At 46.6% G+C, this 20,235-nt stretch overlaps 1 protein-coding gene across 1 annotated transcript in view; it reads right to left on the bottom strand.

Moving 5' to 3' along the window:
• The window catches only part of LOC146045769 (phospholipase A and acyltransferase 4-like), a 38,824-nt gene that overhangs the window by 6,396 nt on the left and 12,193 nt on the right, over positions 1–20,235 (bottom strand). Inside the window, exon 4 of the mRNA XM_083164821.1 lies at positions 6,660–6,928. Within this exon, the coding sequence (XP_083020947.1) occupies positions 6,660–6,928 (269 nt within the window). The remainder of the gene's footprint in view (positions 1–6,659; positions 6,929–20,235) is intronic.

The following is a 20,235-nucleotide window of genomic DNA, read 5'->3' as shown; positions in this document are numbered from 1 at the left end:
GTGTTGGCTGGGCCAAAGACATATGGGGATTCAGGGAGTCACAGGAAGGCTGAGTCTGAGAGACCCAGGAATGGGCAAGCTAAGAGACACCAGGGAAAGCTGAGCTGGAAAAGGAAGAATAGGCTGAGAGGAGGGCCTGCGCAACCTGCTTAGCAGAGGATGCAGTGCAGGGAGGCACTGGGCAGGAAAGGTACTCTTTCTGCTCTGCATCCCTGCAGCACTTTGTGGGCTCCATAGCAAAATCTTGAAAGCACCCTTCCTCCCCATTACAATGTCCTTGGGGGGGGGGGGGGGGTAAGACAAAAAGGGTGTTGGGGAATGAGAGAGAGTAAGGGGAATATACAGAGAGAGAGAGAGAGAGAGGGTGTCAGAGTGAAAAGGGGATGTCAGGGAGAAAATAGGGAAGAGAGAATTAGAGAGAGAGAGGGTGTCAGGGAGAGAGGCAGCACCATCTAGGGACTGTCAGAGATAGAGGGGAAAGTGTTGGACTAGAGGTGGAGAAGAGAAAGATAGAGGAGAATGGGAGAAGGGGTGAAGAAAAAGGACATGCATAGAGGAAAATTGAAAGAGAGGGAAGAAAGAGAGGAGGAGGGGAAGCAGAGGAGAGGGGGAGGAGGAGGGAGAGCAGAGGAGAGGGGGATTGGAGGAGTGGGATAGAGGTTGGAGGGGGAGTGGTGGATATGTGGAATGGGAGTGGAGGATGAGGGGGAGTAGAGGGGGGTGGAGGAGAGGTGGAGCAGGAGTGGATGAGAGGAAGAGGGGGAGCAGAGGAGGGGATTAAAATAGTTGTGACAGCAGGTGTCCCTCCTAATTTGCTCTGTCCCCCCTCATCTGCGCTGCACTCTCCCCAGGCCGGATATCATCCTCTCTGTCCCCGGCACCAGATCTACATTGCATGCGATTTTATAGGGTGTGCGATGCCATGACATTAGGTATACAATAATATGATTGTATGTTCCAAAAATAGGTTTAACGCACCCCCCCCCCCCCGCACTATCCACACCACTCCGAAGCGTGGCGAGCGGCGGCGGAACACGTCCTCCGACTTTTTCATTACTCCACTATCCACGTCGGTGTGGAGTCGACCTTATATAGTGTGGCGAGTGTAGCGAGCCACCGAGCCCGAAGCGTGGCGACCGCAGCGAGCCCCACGAGGGGACGCGTATTACTTTACATGCGTTCCACGTGCGCTTGCCACGCTTCGGGCACTATATAGAATCAACTCCATGCCGAAGTGGATAGTAGGGTAATAAAAAAGTCAGAGGACGCATTCCGCCGCCGCTCGCCACGCTTCGGGGTGGCGTGGATAGTGTGGGGGGGGGGTTGCGTTTAACCTATTTTTTGGGACATACAATCACATTATTGTATACCTAATGTCATGGCATAGCACCCCAGAAAATCGCATGCGATCAAAAAATCGCATGCGATTTTGCGTGAGGTGCGATGCCATGCGATGGAATGGCCCTGGGGACATACTGTAACAGCAGTGGATAAATTAACTTAAAAATCACATCGCATGCGATTGCGATGCGATGGCCTGGGGACATGAAAGCAGTGAATAAATTAACTAAAAGCATCGCATAGCATCGCATGCAATAAAAATCGCATGCGATGCAATAAGATTTTTTTTTTAAACGTAGAATAGCCCTCTACGCAACTAACGTTTAAAGATTGTGCTAGGAAACAAGTACCACATATTTTGCCATGAAACACATGGCAATGAGTAATAGAAGCCTTACTGTGGGGCATCATTTGTAAGTGGCATTTTTGTGTGTGGGACATAAAATGGTATCAGCAGCATAACTGTGTGTGGCATAATATGTAACGGGCATTACGGTCTGTGGCATAAAATGAAATAAGTTTTATGGTGTGTGGCACAATGTGTAATGGGCATTATGTTGTGTGTGGTGTAATGGGCATTACGATGTGTGGCACAATGTGTAATGGGCATTAAAGTGTGTGGCATAATGTGTAAGTGGCATTACTATAATAAGGAAAAATTACTAGGGGGGTTCCAAAATGTGCTATGGGCACCATATCATCTAGCTAAACCTCTGGGTCTAGGTACAGCTCGCCTGTCCTCTCAGCGGGTGTGGTATAGGGTTCTGACAGTCGGGATCCCAACAGTCATTAGCCCGACATCGGGATCCGGACTGGCCGGACTGAGACAGCATGGCGAGCGCAACAAAGCCCCTTGCAGACTCGCTGCGCTCGCCACGCTGCGCTCGCCACGCTGCGCTCGCCACGCTGCGGGCACGTTGTCTTGCTACTCTTGCCACCTATTCTATTCTCCCTCTATGCGGGTCGTGGACCCCCACAAGGGAGAATAGCCAGTGGCTGTCGGGAACCCGTTTGTCTGTGTTTTAACAGTCGGGATCCCGACGTCGGGTAAATGACTGTCGGGACCCCATCCGGCACCCTTCTCAGCAGGGTTCCTCCTCACTAGCAAGCAGCATGGTGTCTTTCAAACTGTTTACCCTGTGAACGGGCTCCACACAGCCACGTCCAATGGCCCTCATTCACTGACAAGACAGCGCACAATAATTAATACAGTAGGTAGGGCGAATAAGGGCAGAGGCAGAGTGCGTCAGAGTCTCCCTCCTTGCTTTTTATACCCCTTTCACACCACATCCTCAACCTGGGTTATTGCCAAGTTGATAATGTATCAACCTGGGTCGAGGTTTGATTTGAAACCACCATTTTACATTTCCCGGGTCCAGCAACTTGGCATTCCGACCCGGGTTAGAAGAACATTTTCCTCCATAGAATGCATCCATTTACTACAACTGTCTATGGGCCTGATTCAGACAATTTTTCAGGGCTGCGAATTCGCAGCTCTGCCAATTATCAGAAGACCACGGTGCGGCCATAGCCAGTGACAATCTTTAAACGCACGCTGTTCACTGGCTGTGTGACAGGTGGCCTGAGTTTGTGGGCGGCACCCCAGCATTTTCTGTGAGTGTCGTGGGAGTGTTTTGGGAGTGTCGTGGAAAAACGCAAGCCATAGGAAGGGAGGGAGGGCCACTCTCAGCGGCCCTGATCTCCCCAGGGACATCGCAGCCCCACTGCAGCGCCGAGTAAGTCTATGCTTCTGTGGCCACTGAACACGGAGGAGGGGGGGGGTCTATCTGATGGTGATTGATTATGACTGGAGTTCCCCCTATTCACACGGCTGCAATGCCATTCTCAGCCATGCACAGGGGCAGGATTTCCCAACTGATCACTGCAAATACTAGTAGCCAGGTGATCAGGTTACGATTCGGGCCCTATTTCCTATCCTACATCCAGGTTCTTAGCCATTTAACTATTTTATTATCCAATCCAATGCTATTTAGTTTATTTATCAATCTGTGATGTGACAGTGTAAAGTCTAGGGGCCAGATGCATTAAGCTTCAAAAGTGATAAAATGGAGAGTGATAAACAGCCAGGCAATCAGGTCCTACCTGCCATGTCACAGACTGTGTTTGAAAAATGTCAGGCAGCAGCTGATTGGTTGGTTGGTTGTTTATCACTCTCCATTGTATCACTTTTGAAGCTTAGTACATCTGGTCCCAAATATGCTACAGTACATCCAGAGGCAGAACTACCATTGATGCAGCCAGTGGCGTAACTTCATGGAATTTTCCCAGAGGCAAGACAGATTTTGGAGAAGACACCCCCCCCCCCCCCCCCCCACACACACACAAAAATAGGGTTGCGATCAAAGATGTATTTTTACCTGAGGATTGTAGACTTAAAGAAGAGGGCTGCAGTGGCTGAACAGCATGTTCCTCTTCATGTGCGGTGTGCATGCCACTGCCTTCTCATTCTCCTGTGCAGTGCCTGCGTGCTGTCCTGTTACAAGCCGCAGTCTGCAGGATCAAATTCCCTTGGACAGCTGCTGCTCTATGGTGCCGGCGGCTGTCTGTCACTGCCTGTGTGTACAGTCAGTTGTGCTGCGGAAATAAAGACACGATCCGCAGTGGGTAAGTGGGGGGATGGTCCCAGAGTTTTCAGGGGGACCCAGGGATACTTGCCCTCCAGAGCCCAACTCTGGCTGTGACAAGGGAGTGGAGTGGAAGTGCCCCCTCCAGGGCTTGGCGCACGGCGTCAGGAGCCTCTATTACCTCACAGAGTTCCGCCACAGGATGCAGCAGTTGCAGTGTGTTGGGGCCCCTGAGGACTAATTGGCCCACTGAAGCCCCTGTCTCGCTCTTCCTGTCACTCTCTGCTTCTCCCTGTCACCCACTGTCGTGTTGTATATTGTGAACTTGGTTTGGGGTGGAGGATGGGGCCCAAATTATATTTTTGCACCTTGGCCCAGCACCAAGTTTTGCCATTGGCTTTATCTACAGTTTCTCTTTGATCTATTAATTTAGTTACTTTTCTGCATTCTCCTGTTACCAGGGGCATAGGGAGGGCGGAGCCGGCGGAGCACAAGCTCTGGACGGCGAGAGATCAAAGGGCACTGGAGCAGTGTGCAGCCGGCTCCCCCGCCCTGCTTGCCTGCTCCCTCCCCTGCCCGGATGTGGCAGTTACAGTGAAGATGATGCTGCCGGGATTCAGCAGCTGTCAGCAGCATAGGCGTGCGCACGGGGGGTGGCGGTGGTGCACATCATGATTACAGCACCTCACAACAGCCACAGCTACCACCCGCCCGGCCAGCTAGTCTACCAATTTTCAATTGCTGACACTCCCCCCGAACTGTCTGTGACTCGTCTCACACACACCGCCGCGGTGGGAGGAGGAGGGACAGTGTGTGTCTGATGTGCCCTCCTGCTCCAGCGGCAATACGTGATGTGATACCCGCATGCGCCGTATGGACACAGTTTCCGTTCTGTGGCCTCCAGACCCCAGCCGACTGGCCCAGCCCCAGGACGCAGAGAGCAAGGCAGCCAGCAGGAGCAGTTTAGGAATAAATTAAAAAGGGACAGTCACACAGTCAAAAGGAGACTGTCATTTATTATTTGGTGTTTGACTGGGTCTGATGTTATTTCGCCCATCTGGGGGCCAGCCCCAGCAGGCCTGGCAGGCCTGCCCAGCACAAGCCATCATTGCCCAGCCTGCCCGGCCATAGATCGCAGAGGAGCCACTGCCACCTGCACAGAACGCCGCACAGCACAACTACCACAGACTAAGTGCATGCAACCCGTGGCATCGAGCATGAAACCCCTTGCATCTAGCATGAAACCCGTAGCAACAAGCATGTAGGTAAGCGGCACTTCTGTGGCATAATATGAAATGGGCATTATAGTGTGTGGCATAATGTGTAATGGGCATTATGGTGTTAGGTATAACATTTAATGGGCATTATGGTGTGTGGCATAACGTGTAATGGGCATTTTGACATGTGGTTTACTATGAAATGGTTTTGTGACGTGTAATAGGCATTACGGTGTAAATTTTCAGCGCACACTGTCCCTGCTTTCCTTATTTAAAAAAATATTGTCAAGCTCTGGCATAATGTGTAATGGGCATTATGGCCTGTGGCTTTATGTGTAATGGGCATTACAGTTTGTTACATAGTATTGCACCCCAGGACCCCACCCTTGTTACATAGTATGTAAGGGGCATCATGTGTGGCCTTATGTGTAATTGGCATTACTGCATGTGGATTTCTGTGTAATGGGTATTACAAATTTTGCTAAAATGTGCAATGGGCATTACGGTGTGTGGTATAATGTTAGGCTGCTCCCCACCTACTACAAATGAAGGGGGGGGGGGGGGTTGCGAAACATGCTCTTGCTCCGGTCACTGTGGCACCTAGCTCCACTGCCTGTTACATAAATAATTTAATAAAGGTGACATTTTCTGCCAGGCAGCTCACAGCAGCCTTGGCTAATGGCTAATACATTTTAGGGAGTGTTTCTGAATAAAGGCTTCAAATGACCGCAAATTGTATAAATACCAACATAGTAAATGTTTGTATAATTTTGTGTGTGTGTGTGTGTGTGTGTATGGGGCCGGTTTGGCAAAATCAACAACAAAACCAATGATGGTTTCAGAAACAAAGGCAATGAAAGTGCCTAATTCAGCATGGATTGCTATGTTGAGAAAAGGCAATCGGGTCATTCATCAAATGACTGCACATGCGAATGCGCACTTGTAATTTGCAAATTATTCTGCGTATACGTTCTGCTTCTATGCAATGGCAGTTTGATCGACAGGAAGCCAGTGTTTAAGGGGGAAAACATGGTATTTTGTGGGTGTGTTTTTTCCAAACGCAGACCCACCAAGGTGATTTTCAGGATGACATCCTGTTGCTTTAGTACAGGCCTGGCCAACCTGTGGCTCTCCAGATGTTGTCAAACTACAAATACCATCATGCCTTGCCACAGTTTTGCTATAAGGGGGTGTTAAAACTGTGGCAAGGCATGCTGGGATTTGTGGCTTCACAACATCTGGAGAGCCACAGGTTGGCCTGTCCTGCTTTAGTCGAATTGCGGATGCCTTTGAAGGATAGTACTCTTCGTTATTCCGTTGTTGTGAATGGATCTGAATATGCGTCACGTTTTGCGATGCTCTCACAATTTCTGCTCTGGACGTATTTTTTTCTCTTTCTGGATGGCAATTACTTGATTGCAGCAACTGCTTTTTTCTCAGCTTGGCCATCCATGATGAATTAGGCGCATAATGTGATTTGTCATCTTTCTACATTACCCACTACCCCATACTATACCTGATCACAGAAGCTTTCACCATATCTCAGCTCTGTTGCAAAGTGCTCACAGTTGGCAGTGAGGAGGTTATACTGCATTGCTTTCCCCACTTGCTGTAAAGCTTTCCGTACTATTTCTCTTTGTTGGCGGGGTCTTCTCCTTGTGTCATACTTGTTGTTGACCTTATACATGTACCAACCAGCAGCATCCTCCAAACATTCTTTTTTCACCACGGATGGTTGCCCAAATGCAGCGGCAAATGCATCTACACTGAGCAAGCCATTCTGACCTGTGTAGATAAGCAGAAAGTAATTTTACTGTATGTGTAAGGAATGTACCTGAGTTTTTGGTAGTGCTAAAGCTCGGTACACACTGGGCTATATATTATTACTGATATGGAGGATATCAATATTGGGTACTTGTTTCCTAGCACGGCCACAATCGCGGCCATCGGGTGTCATTTTTCGTGGCCTGCGACGCGACCGACGCGATGCCCCCGATTTTGCCATTGAAATGCATTGAAAACAGTGAAAATCGCGTCGGTCGCGTCGTATGCGGCTAAAAATGCTTAAATGGTCCACACGCGATGCCCGCGATTTCCCCATAGGGAACAATGTTAAATGGCTAAGTTTACCCGCGATGCCCGCGATTTCCCATAGGAAACAATGTTAAATGGCTCAATTTACCCAAATCATCATAGGGAACAATGGTAAATGGGCCAGAAAGGCCAAAAAACACCCCTGAACATTGAAATGTCCCCCCAAAAGTAGTTCACGCCACCCCGCGATCAACGTGAACCCGAAGCGTGGCGAGCGCAGCGAGCCCGCGAGGGGCGGCGGTACGCGTCCTCCGACCTTTTCATACCCCCACTATCCACGTCGTCGTGGAGTTGAGAATAGAATAGTGTGGCGAGCGCAGCGAGCCACCGAGCCCGAAGCGTGGCGAGGGGACGCGGATACCTTCACAGCTAAATGCGTCCCTTCGCGGGCTTCACAAGTATCCGCGTCCCCTCGCGGGGCTCACTGCGCTCGCCACGATTCGGGCTCGCTGCGCTCGCCACACTATTCTATTCTCAACTCCACGCCGACGTGGATAGTAGGGTTATGAAAAGGTCGGAGGACGCGTACCGCCGCCCCTCGCGGGCTCGCTGCGCTCGCCACGCTTCGGGTTCACGTTGATCGCGGGGTGGCGTAAACTACTTTTGGGGGGACATTTCAATGTTCAGGGGTGTTTTTGGGCCATTTACCATTGTTCCCTATGATGATTTGGGTAAATTGAGCCATTTAACATTGTTTCCTATGGGAAATCGGGGTCATCGCGGGTAAATTGAGGCATTTAACATTGTTCTCTATGGGGAAATCGCGGGCATCGCGTCTGGACCATCGCACCCGTTTTGTAGTGCATGCGATGGCCGCGATGCCCCCGATTTTACACCCGATGACCACGATCATGATCGTTGTGGCCGTGCTAGGAAAAAAGTACCCAATATTGTTCACAATATCATGTACATACAGATGGAGCAGGCTCCATCTTTGCAGGGGCTGTTGATTCTATCGCCAGCCCCCTCCAGCGGTCGGCTCTCGCCAGGGGCGTGCACGCACGAGACACTCGCGCGCGCCCCGTGGCTACGGAGCTGGCTCCGCCACCTGCTGGCTCCCCCAGTGCCCCTCGCCTCCCCGCCGTCCCCCCTATCCCTGCCCGTCTCCCTGAAGAGGAGACGGGCAGGATGCTGCTGCGGCGCCTTCCTGAAACTGATGCGTGTCCCAGTCAGATGGAGCGCCTCTGCACCGGCGATCGCCAGTGCAGGTATGCTAGCAATCCCTGGCCAAGGATCAGAGGCGCTCCATCTGTATTGTCCAATGTGTAGGTCAATATCGTTAATGATGCGCATGGCCACAGGTCGTTAATGACCCGCTCTGTTGTCTGTACATGCAACTCAATATTGTCAGTGACTGCATGTGCGGAAGGGGGGGGGGGGGTGACATCACTGACCAATATTGTGTATACAGTATATAGTTCTCACGCGGCACCTCCGATATACTGTAGTGTTTACCCAGCATAAGTTCTTAGATTTGGTTAGCTTTACCCATGACAAGTTGCTAGTTTAGCTCCCTGGTGCATAGCAATTCTGGAATAACTCCCAATTCGAAGTTCTCCCAGCATCTGTGAGAATAAGCAAGCCTTTTGCATCTTTCAATTATATCTGGTGAAATGGGCAGTGATCATACTATCTTTTTAAATCATAATGACAACAAACTACCCAATGACCCTGATCAAAATTTTCCAGTTCTTAATACCGTATTTTGCCCCCTTTAACCCCTTCCCGACATTTGACGTATATATATGTCATGGCCAGGATGTACTTCCCGACACATGACGTATATATACGTCATGACTTTAAACTGTCACCGCGTCTATAGACGCGGTGACAGTTTAAACATGTCTGCTGTCCCTGACAACAGACATGTCCCTGCATGCCCAGGGGGGGGCGGCGATGCCTCCCCCCCGTCGGCGATCGCTGTGATTGGCTGTTCAATGTGAACAGCCAGTCGCAGCGTTTTCCTGTGTTACCGGCGAATCAGATGCTCGGTAACACAGGGATCAATCACCGCCGGGTGGGAGGGGGCGTGAGGGGGTCACCGGTGATGACCACACCTCACCCCACCTGCCCCCAAGGCTGTGATTGGTCCGTCGGACCGACGGACCAATCACAGCCATGGCACGTGATTTAAACTAACGGTGACTGCGCTGCAGACGCCATTCCGGTCTGGAATTGCGTGCAGAGCGGTCACCGTGCCAATCTGTCGTGATATACTGACCTGATCCTTGCCTGATACTTACCTGATCACCGCTGGTAGCGTGCTGCCAGCAGCTGGATGCTTCCTGGATCTTGTGACTTCCTGTGTGCTGCTGCTGCAGTGTCATAGAGTCACAGATAGTGAGAGATAGTGAGAGATAGTGAGAGATAGTGACAGAGAGTGATAGAGAGTGCTATATTTTGTGTCTGCTGCCCCCCCTTTTGTGCTGATCAGTATATCTGTGCTGATCAGCAACTTTTTGGGGGTGCAGGGTTTTTTTTTTTATATATATATATATACCTGTCAGTTGCACCAAAGGTTGTGCTGCCTGTGCAACTGACTGTTGCCCCCCCCTGCTGCCCCCCCTTTTGTGCTGATCAGTATAAACTAAGTGATCAGCACCTTTTTTGGGGTCCAGGTTTTTTTTTTTATATATATACCCTGTCAGGTTGCACCCACAGTTGTGTGCCTGCTGCCCCTCACTGCTAATCAGTGTTGCATCACTGCATCACTGATCTGCAGTTTTTTTTTTTTGGAGAGTGCAGTGGGGTTTTGTTTTTACACCCACGTTGCTTTTGTGGGTGTCCTGTGGCCGCTGAGCGCTGATCAGTGACATACATCACTGAACAGCATTTTTGGCACAGGGTTGATATAATTTTTTTTCTGCAGTTTTTTAAATTGTTTTTTTTTTGGAGAGTGCAGTGGGGTTTTGTTTTTACACCCACGTTGCTTTTGTGGGTGTCCTGTGGCCGCTGAGCGCTGATCAGTGACATACATCACTGAACAGCATTTTTGGCACAGGGTTGATATAATTTTTTTTCTGCAGTTTTTTAAATTGTTTTTTTTTTTGGAGAGTGCAGTGGGGTTTTGTTTTTACACCCACGTTGCTTTTGTGGGTGTCCTGTGGCCGCTGAGCGCTGATCAGTGACATACATCACTGAACAGCATTTTTGGCACAGGGTTGATATAATTTTTTTTCTGCAGTTTTTTGTAAATTGTTTTTTTTTTGGAGAGTGCTGTGGTTTATTTTTTTTAATTGTTTTTACACCCACGTTGCTTTTGTGGGTGTCCTGTGGCCGCTGAGCGCTGATCAGTGACGTACATCACTGAACAGCATTTTTGGCACAGGGTTGATATAATTTTTTTTTTTTTATTCGTGATCAAATTCCTGTATAAAGTATTTTTTTTTCTGCACTACATACACACTACACACTACATACCCCCCGTGTTGAAATAAAGTTTGTACCCCCCCTACACTATACACGTGTTGAAACATTACACTTACAGAAACACAAAAATAAAAATGGCATCCCAAATGTCATCCCAAATGTCATCCCAGTCATCCAGAAGAATGTATTCAGCGGAGGAGGCATATGCCATGCTTGCCTCTGACTCTGACACAGCCAGTGATGCAAGCGGGGAATTTGAAGGATTCGTCTTAACCTCATCTTCCTCCTCTAGTGATGAGGGACCCCCTCAAAGACGCCCCCGTAGAGCAGCTGAGACACCCCCCCCCCAAATGATTGATCCCGTATGGACCCCACCACCAGACAATTTTGAGCCCCAGGTTCCTGAGTTTTTGGCCATCCCAGGAATCCAATTTGATTCAACAGGTCTCAGAGAAATTGACTTTTTAAAATTATTTTTCTCTGATGATTTTATAAATTTAATGGTGGACCAAAGTAATTTATATGCCCAGCAGTTTATTTCTCAAAACCCCACGTCATCATTTGCTAGGTGGACCCCTGTAGATGCAGTAGAGATGATGACGTTTTGGGGTCTGGTGTTACATATGGGCATAGTAAAAAAGCCAGAAATTAGGCAATATTGGAGTACAGATGTTCTGTACAGCACCCCACTTTACCGTATGGCCATGACTCGGACTCGTTTTAAGATAATCCTTAAATTTTTACATTACACCGATAATGCACAGTGCCCACCCAGAGATGATCCCACCTTTGACCGGCTATTCAAAGTCAGGCCGGTCATTGATCATTTCAGTGCCAAATTTGCAGAGTTGTACATCCCTGAAAAATTTATTTGTATCGACGAGTCCCTTATACATTTTAAAGGAAGGGTTAAATTCCGCCAGTACCTTCCCAGTAAGAGGGCAAGGTATGGCATAAAAATGTATAAACTGTGTGAAAGCACCTCAGGGTACACCCACAGGTTTAGGGTATATGAAGGGAAGGATTCAAGAATTGAACCACCAGAATGCCCCCCCTCCCTTGTAGGTGTTAGTGGAAAAATTGTCTGGGATTTAGTGCACCCCTTCCTGGATAAAGGTTATCACCTCTATGTGGATAACTTTTACACTAGCATCCCCCTGTTTAAGGCCCTTGGTTCAAGAGGTACAGCAGCTTGCGGTACTGTGCGCAAGAACCAAAGAGGCCTCCCAAAAACGCACATTGCCCAAGTACTGAGAAGGGGTGAAAGCAGGGGAATATGCACCGAAAATATGTTGTTGGTCAAATATAAGGGCAAGAGGGATGTCCTTATACTGACAACAATTCACAGAGACAGTACCACCTCCGTCCCTGTACGAGGTACCAGTACCCACACCTCAAAACCGAATTGTATCCTAGATTACAATAAGTACATGGGCGGAGTGGATCTTTCAGATCAGGTACTGAAGCCGTACAGTGCCCTGCGGAAAACAAAAATCTGGTACAAGAAGCTGGCCGTGTATATCATCCAGATGGCACTGTATAACGCATACGTGCTATTCCGTTCTACCAGCCAGAGGGGGACATTTATGCACTTTCAAGAGGAAGTCATAAAGGGCCTAATATTTGGGAACCAGCAGGCAGAGGGCCCCAGTACTTCTAGTACTGGCCCCCGTATTGTACCAGGGCAGCATTTTCCTAACGAAATCCCCTCCACTGCAAAAAAGGGCAGGACACAAAAAAGGTGCAAAGTTTGCTATAAAAAGGGAATAAGAAAGGATACTATTTTCCACTGTGAAACTTGCCCCGACAAACCCGGCCTATGTATAAAGGAGTGTTTTAAAATATACCACACATCTATGGATTATTAGGTTCATCATTTCACCGTGCTTCGGGGGTCTTGCTAATGCCACATAGCACCCACCATTCATTCCACCAGAATCTGTGCTGCAAAATCCAAAAATCACTCCTTCCCTTCTGAGTCCTGCCATGCACCCAACTGGTATTTTTTGGTCACATATGAGGCATTGCCATACTCGGGAGAAATTGGGGCACAGATTTTGGGGTGCTTTTTATCCTTCATACCTTATGAAAATGAAAAATTTTGAGCCAGAACTGCATTTTTGTGTAAAAAAATGTAATTTTTCATTTGCACAGCCCAGTTGTATCAAAATTGGTGAAATCCCTGGGGGTTTGAAATGTACACTATAGCCCTAGATGAATTCCCTGAGGGGTGTAGTTTGCAAAATGGGGTCACTTGTGGGGGGGTTCCACTGTATTGGTGCTTCGGGGGTCTTGCTAATGCGACATAGCACCCACCAACATTCCACCAGAATCTGTGCTGCAAAATCCAAATATCACTCCTTCCCTTCTGAGTCCTGTCATTTTTTGGTCACACATGAGGCATTGCCGTACTCGGGAGAAATTGGGGCACAGATTTTGGGGTGCTTTGTCTCCTTCATTCCTTGTGAAAATGAAAAATTTTGAGCCAGAACTGCATTTTTGTGTAAAAAATTTAATTTTTCATTTTCACTGCCCAGTTGTACCACAATTGGTGAAACCCCTGGGGGTTTGAAATGTACACTATAGCCCTAGATGAATTCCCTGAGGGGTGTAGTTTGCAAAATGGGGTCACTTGTGGGGGGTTCCACTGTATTGGTGCTTCGGGGGTCTTGCTAATGCGACATAGCACCCACCAACATTCCACCAGAATCTGTGCTGCAAAATCCAAATATCACTCCTTCCCTTCTGAGTCCTGCCATGCACCCAAATGGTATTTTTTGGTCACATGTGAGGCATTGCCATACTCGGGAGAAATTGGGGCACAGATTTTGGGGTGCTTTGTCTCCTTCATTCCTTGTGAAAATGAAAAATTTTGAGCCAGAACTGCATTTTTGTGTAAAAAATTTAATTTTTCATTTTCACTGCCCAGTTGTACCACAATTGGTGAAACCCCTGGGGGTTTGAAATGTACACTATACCCCTAGTTGAATTCCCTGAGGGGTGTAGTTTGCAAAATGGGGTCACTTGTGGGGGGGGTTCCACTGTATTGGTGCTTCGGGGGTCTTGCTAATGCGACATTGCACCCACCAACATTCCACCAGAATCTGTGCTGCAAAATCCAAATATCACTCCTTCCCTTCTGAGTCCTGCCATGCACCCAAATGGTATTTTTTGGTCACATGTGAGGCATTGCCGTACTCGGGAGAAATTGGGGCACAGATTTTGGGGTGCTTTGTCTCCTTCATTCCTTGTGAAAATGAAAAATTGAGCCAGAACTGCATTTTTGTGTAAAAAATTTAATTTTTCATTTTCACTGCCCAGTTGTACCACAATTGGTGAAACCCCTGGGGGTTTGAAATGTACACTATACCCCTAGTTGAATTCCCTGAGGGGTGTAGTTTGCAAAATGGGGTCACTTGTGGGGGGGTTCCACTGTATTGGTGCTTCGGGGGTCTTGCTAATGCGACATAGCACCCACCAACATTCCACCAGAATCTGTGCTGCAAAATCCAAATATCACTCCTTCCCTTCTGAGTCCTGCCATGCACCCAAATGGTATTTTTTGGTCACATGTGAGGCATTGCCGTACTCGGGAGAAATTGGGGCACAGATTTTGGGGTGCTTTGTCTCCTTCATTCCTTGTGAAAATGAAAAATTTTGAGCCAGAACTGCATTTTTGTGTAAAAAATTTAATTTTTCATTTTCACTGCCCAGTTGTACCACAATTGGTGAAACCCCTGGGGGTTTGAAATGTACACTATACCCCTAGTTGAATTCCCTGAGGGGTGTAGTTTGCAAAATGGGGTCACTTGTGGGGGGGTTCCACTGTATTGGTGCTTCGGGGGTCTTGCTAATGCGACATAGCACCCACCAACATTCCACCAGAATCTGTGCTGCAAATCCAAATATCACTCCTTCCCTTCTGAGTCCTGCCATGCACCCAAATGGTATTTTTTGTTCACATATGAGGCATTGCCGTACTCGGGAGAAATTGGGGCACAGATTTTGGGGTGCTTTGTCTCCTTCATTCCTTGTGAAAATGAAAAATTTTGAGCCAGAACTGCATTTTTGTGTAAAAAATGTAATTTTTCATTTTCACAGCCCAGTTGTACAACAATTGGTGAAACCCCTGGGGGTTTGAAATGTACACTATACCCCTAGATGAATTCCCTGAGGGGTGTAGTTTGCAAAATGGGGTCACTTGTGGGGAGGGTTCCTAACTTTTAGCATCTTATGGTGCCTAGAAACCTACATGGTGCCTAAAAAATATTCTCATAAAAAGGAGGCTCCAAAATCAAGTAGGTGCTCCTTCTATTATGAAGCCTGTGGTTTGGTCAACGTGCACACTAGGGCCACATATAGGATATTTATGAAAACAAAAGAATTCGAGGAATCAATTTTTAGTCACATTTCTCTAGTAAAATCTACTGTGTTCCTTAGAAAAATGTATTAAATTTGAAAATCTGCAAAAAAAATGAAATTTTGAAATTTCACCTACACTTTGTTTTAATTCCTGTGAAACACCTAAAGGGTTAACAAACTTCCAAAATGCTGTTTTGAATACTGTGATGGGTGCAGTTTTTGAAATGGCATCATTTATGGGGGTGTCTCACATACAAGTACCTCAAAGTCACATCAGAACTGAACTGGTCCCTAAAAAAATCAGTGTTTGAAATTTTCTTGAAAATTTGAGAATTTGCTATTCATATTTTAAGCCTCCTAGTGTCCAAAAAAATTAAAAGAAGGTTGAAATAATGATGGAAACATAAAGTAGACATATGGTCTATGTTAGTTATTAACTATTTTGAGTGGTATGATTATTTGTCTCACAAGCAGAAAATTTAACATTTTGAAAATTGCTAAATTTTCCATTTTTTTACGACATTTTGGTATTTTTCACAAAAAAACACACTGTATCGACCCAAATTTACCACTAACTTGAAGTACAATGTGTCACGAGAAAACAATCTCAAAATCACTGGGATAAGTAAAAGCAAAAAAAAGTTATCCCCACTTAAGTGATACATGTCAGATTTGAAAAAAAGGGCTCTGTCAGGAAGGCAAAAACAGGCTGCGGCGGGAAGGGGTTAACATCAATGACAGCTTGAAGTCTTTTGTGGTAGTTGTGGATGAGGCTCTTTATTTTCTCAGATGGTAAAGCTGCCCATTCTTCTTGACAAAAAGCCTCCAGTTCCTGTAAATTCTTTGGCTGTCTTGTATGAACTGCACGATTGAGATCTCCCCAGAGTTGCTGTTAGGTGCCATATTTACGGCGCCTCTGGTGTCCAGCCGGCTCCCAGGATACAGGATACATGCCCCGTCGGCTGCTAGGCAGCCGCAATTAGATGCCGCTAATCAGGCAGGTTGCGTGTCTCCCTCCGCCAGCACACCCTCTCCCACAGTGGATGCCTAGGTGACGGGGACGCCGGGCAGCTGCAGTGAGTGTTCATTAGCACACCTGAAGCAGCATCCAGCTGCTTGCTCTTTGTAATCAGGGGCGTCACTCTGCAGCAGGTGGCTGGGAAGTATTTATAGATGTTTCATTTGGGCTGCCCCGTCGCCGGATATAGAGTTCTGTCGAGACTCTGCTCAGATTGTGCTGGTGTATCTGGTCCCTGTCAGTTACTCCGTGTTGCCTAATTCCTGAACTACCCACTGGCTGTCACCCTCCTCTTCTGCTGAGCAAGTATCATCTAGCTTTTCTTTAGAAGTTTGGTGTTGGAGAGTATCAGCTATTACTGTTTTCACCTGTAGTCAGCCCCACTGGGGCACCTGTGGAGGCAGTGGCCTCAGGCCACACATGCTGTGCTTGTATATACTTTAGTTATTTAGTGTCAGTCTGTGTGTATTCTTTATGTACTCACTCCTGCATCAGGATTGATTTGTTTATCTTAGCTGCTGCTGAGAGAGTCTGTGTATATACTTTATGTGCTCACACTTGTTTTAGAATACACTTCTTGGTCTTGCTCTTGTCTTGTCTTGCCCGTTCCTGTTAGGCACCAGGGTCCTATTAGCTTGTGCTTAACAGGATTCATCCGTTGTCTCCTGAGTCCATGTTTTGTGCTTGCATGCTTTATGTGCCATTTTGTGTCAGCTTTATTTAGTCATTTGGGGTTAGGCTAGGTTGCTGTAGGCAGTGTAGGTCCATCTGCTACCGGTAGCTGCTTGGATCCCTTGGAGTCAAGTTCACACTGCCACTTATTGACATAAGTCCTGGCAGCATACTAGTACCGGTAGACACAGGGCAGTATTCAATGAGAATTTTGACGATGTGCAGCGAATCCTGTATAGGAGTCGCTGCACATTCACCACTGCCCGCCGCGTTCCGGAGCCTCGCCGGCTCCAGTATTCAACGAGTCAGGGGCTCACTGCCCCTGACCGGCGAATTTTAACTCCTGCGATGCCGCAGGGAGCCTGAGGACGGTGGCAGGCAGGGAGATGGAAGTCTCCCTGCCTGCCCCAGAATATTTGTGGGGGGGAGGTGGGCTCCCCGGGAGCCAGGCAGCTCAGGCTGCCCCCCGGGATAGCCAACAGGGGACCGGGTATTCACTACACCCGATCGTGCATATGTAATGATCGGGTGCAGTGAATATATGAATATCTAATGAGCGGCTCGGCCCCCGGCCCCCTGCTGGCTGCTGTGTAAAAATATATATATATATTTTTTTTTTTAAATTAAATATACTGTATATTCATGTGCTTACAGCACATAATTAAAAATAGCATGCCCCTCTTCAGAATAAAATTCCTGATTTTTTGACACCAAATGTAAAAAATAAAACACTTTATTTGAAAAGTTCACATTCCACTTCACCATAAAAAGATAGCGATTGCTACTCGGTGAATCATGGCGATAAAAACCTTGAAATGTATTCGCCATCTGGTCATTGAATAGGGTGATTCACCGTTTTAGTCAAAAATCGCCGTACAGCATGAAAATAGCACAAAATCGCCATAAAACATGGCAAATCAGCCTCATTGAATACTGCCCATAAAGTCTTATGGGAAAAGGGCTGTTATAGGCATGAAGACTCGATGGTGTGCTCTGTGGACTTGGGTCTGGGGGTTCTGGGTGGCTACCAAGAAGACATCCAGAGGTCCATCTACTGGGATTCCACTCAGCCGATCAGCACAGAAACTCCACTCTCCTGCCCTTGTATCCCTCTGCTGGATGTGCCCATGGAGGCCTCTGTCAGGATCCGTGACTCCCTCCTGGTGAGCATAACATTATATCCAGCCAAAAAGACTGAAAGAAAGGGATTATGGATCCAACTCAGCAGTCCCACGTGCAAATCCTTGCGGGTCAGGTGCATAACTTAACCCAAAAACTTCAGGACCTCACCCTTCGAGTTAATTCCCAGGATGAGCGTGTGGTACTTTCCACATCGCGGGGTTCCGAGTCCAAGCTGAACCTGCCTGACTGTTTCGCGGGAGACCACTCTTTAATTTCCGTGAAGCATGTAAGTTGTATTTCAAACTTCGGCCTTATTCGTCGGGCTTTGAGGCCCAACGAGTTGGTATTATCATCTCCTTGCTACAGGGAGATCCCCAAACCTGGGCGTTCGGCTTGCCTGCTTTTTTTTCTGTAGACTCTTTTTTCTCCGCTATGGCTTTGTTGTATGATGAGAAAAAGGTTTTGTCTCTTGGATGAAGTTTGAGGCTCCACCCAAAAGTACAAAGTCCTGGCGCTTAATCAATAGTATGAATTAAAATAATGAAGAAATTATTATTTATCAACTAGCTGCAGCTTGCATCAGATGAGTTCACCTAAGCTCATCAGAAGGATAGACAGAAATTGCAACAAGGTGATGCCTTGCGCTGCTGGGTAAATCTATAATAAATTGTATCTGCTGAGTGAATAAGGCTGGACACACTGTTTAAATTGTATCAATTTTATAGTAGTCATTTTAAAAGAATAGGTCACAAAATCTCATAAACATAGTCATAGGCAATACAATAAAATAATATGAAAAATAAATAAAAATAGAAAAAAAAATACACAGTAATAAGAATGCGTAAAAAGATTTAGTATTTTGAATAATCAATCTAAAACAAGTGATGTTATAATTATGAGGTCTCCAGTTAATAAGGTGAGGAATTAGTATTGTTAATACTGACAGTTCAATGTCTAGTAGTAGGGTCCACACTTTGCAAGATTAGGGGTAGCAAGGTATAGTCAACCACGGTGGTGGAAAGAGCCAATCCTTTTAGCATGTAAACATAACACGCAAATAGTAAATCGGAGGCAGTCTGTTAGTGCTATATGCACTGTTTAAACAGATATAGTCCTTGTAAGGTGAAGCTGGGGAGAATTAGAAGTAGCAATTTGCTCACCTAGTATGTGCGGTATCCAGTTCAGAATGTGCACCGGTAATTAAGCAGCTGAACGGCTGTTGGTAGAAGAGAGCTGGTAGACAAAGTTGTTTAAGCTGCGCCGGTCCTGGAGTAACCCGTGGTGTTAGCTGGGCAATGCACGGTGTCTGTGCTGGAGGGCTTTGTGAGCCGGCAGCACTTACAATGCAAGCCGCAATAGGTAGCGTGTAGCGTGGTCCGACTAAGTCTCGTCGGACAATCAGGAGACCTCACACTGTGTTTGCTGACATCAACGTGTTTCGTAACCACTTGTATGCTGGCAACTTTTTCAAGACAGATACAGCATTAAAGCCCAGAGGCTATGTATAGGCTGGAGTGTCACTCTTAATTCTCAATTAAATCATTATTGTTTGTAATATACGCATTTTAACATACTTAAAACTTAAAACTACAAATAAAAATGAAAAACAGTGTGTCCAATTGTCCAGAACAAATATATCATTATAAGTAACCTAATAATCAGTTCGCAAATATTAGATAGATAGAAAATTACATATTTGAATATAAATTTAATCAAATCATCTAATTAATTTTAGCTCATTTAGTTCATTGGTGATTCATGAAGTACAGTAGTAAATTAATTTAATCAACCAGACAGGTCTAGAGAGAGTTTCACAATTAGTTGTATAGGTTGAACAGTATTTCAAATTTCTGCATATTGCCTTATTAACTTTGAAATACTGTTCAACTTATACAACTAATTGCTGTCCTGTGTTGCGCCATGCGGGTTTGTATTATGTTGGCAAAACCGAGTGCCAGTTTAAAACCCGCATGGCGCAACACAGGACAACAATACGGGCAGCCTTACAGACTGGCAATAATGACCAGCCAGTCGCTCGCCATTTTGCGCAATTAAAACATGGGATGGCCACATTGCAGTATAAGATCATTGATCAAGTACCATTAAATGCAAGAGGTGGCAATAGGGCAAAAAAATGGCTGCAAACAGAGTCACGGTGGATATTCCGCCTTGACACCCTGTACCCCAGAGGGTTAAATGACTCCTTGGGGTTAATACATTTTTTGTAAAGGATTATATTATGAGCAGTTAGGCTTTACCCTAGGAGGTCTCAGGGTTGTCGACTTAATGTAGGTATATAAGTGGCTTTTATTAAAATACCACACAATAGTCTGACTAAATATAAGCAATAATATTTGGGCAGACAGGTCTCAGCTGCTCCCTTTCAGTATATGACAGTGGGGACATCACATCAGCATCCAGAAACCCCATTTTTAAATGTAATCTGTATATACAA

Source organism: Crinia signifera, chromosome 11, assembly GCF_055691185.1.
Source record: "Crinia signifera chromosome 11, ASM5569118v1, whole genome shotgun sequence".
Classification (NCBI taxonomy): domain Eukaryota; kingdom Metazoa; phylum Chordata; class Amphibia; order Anura; family Myobatrachidae; genus Crinia; species Crinia signifera.
The sequence above is the reverse complement of the archived record's forward strand: the minus strand, read 5'-3'. Positions and strand labels throughout refer to the sequence as shown.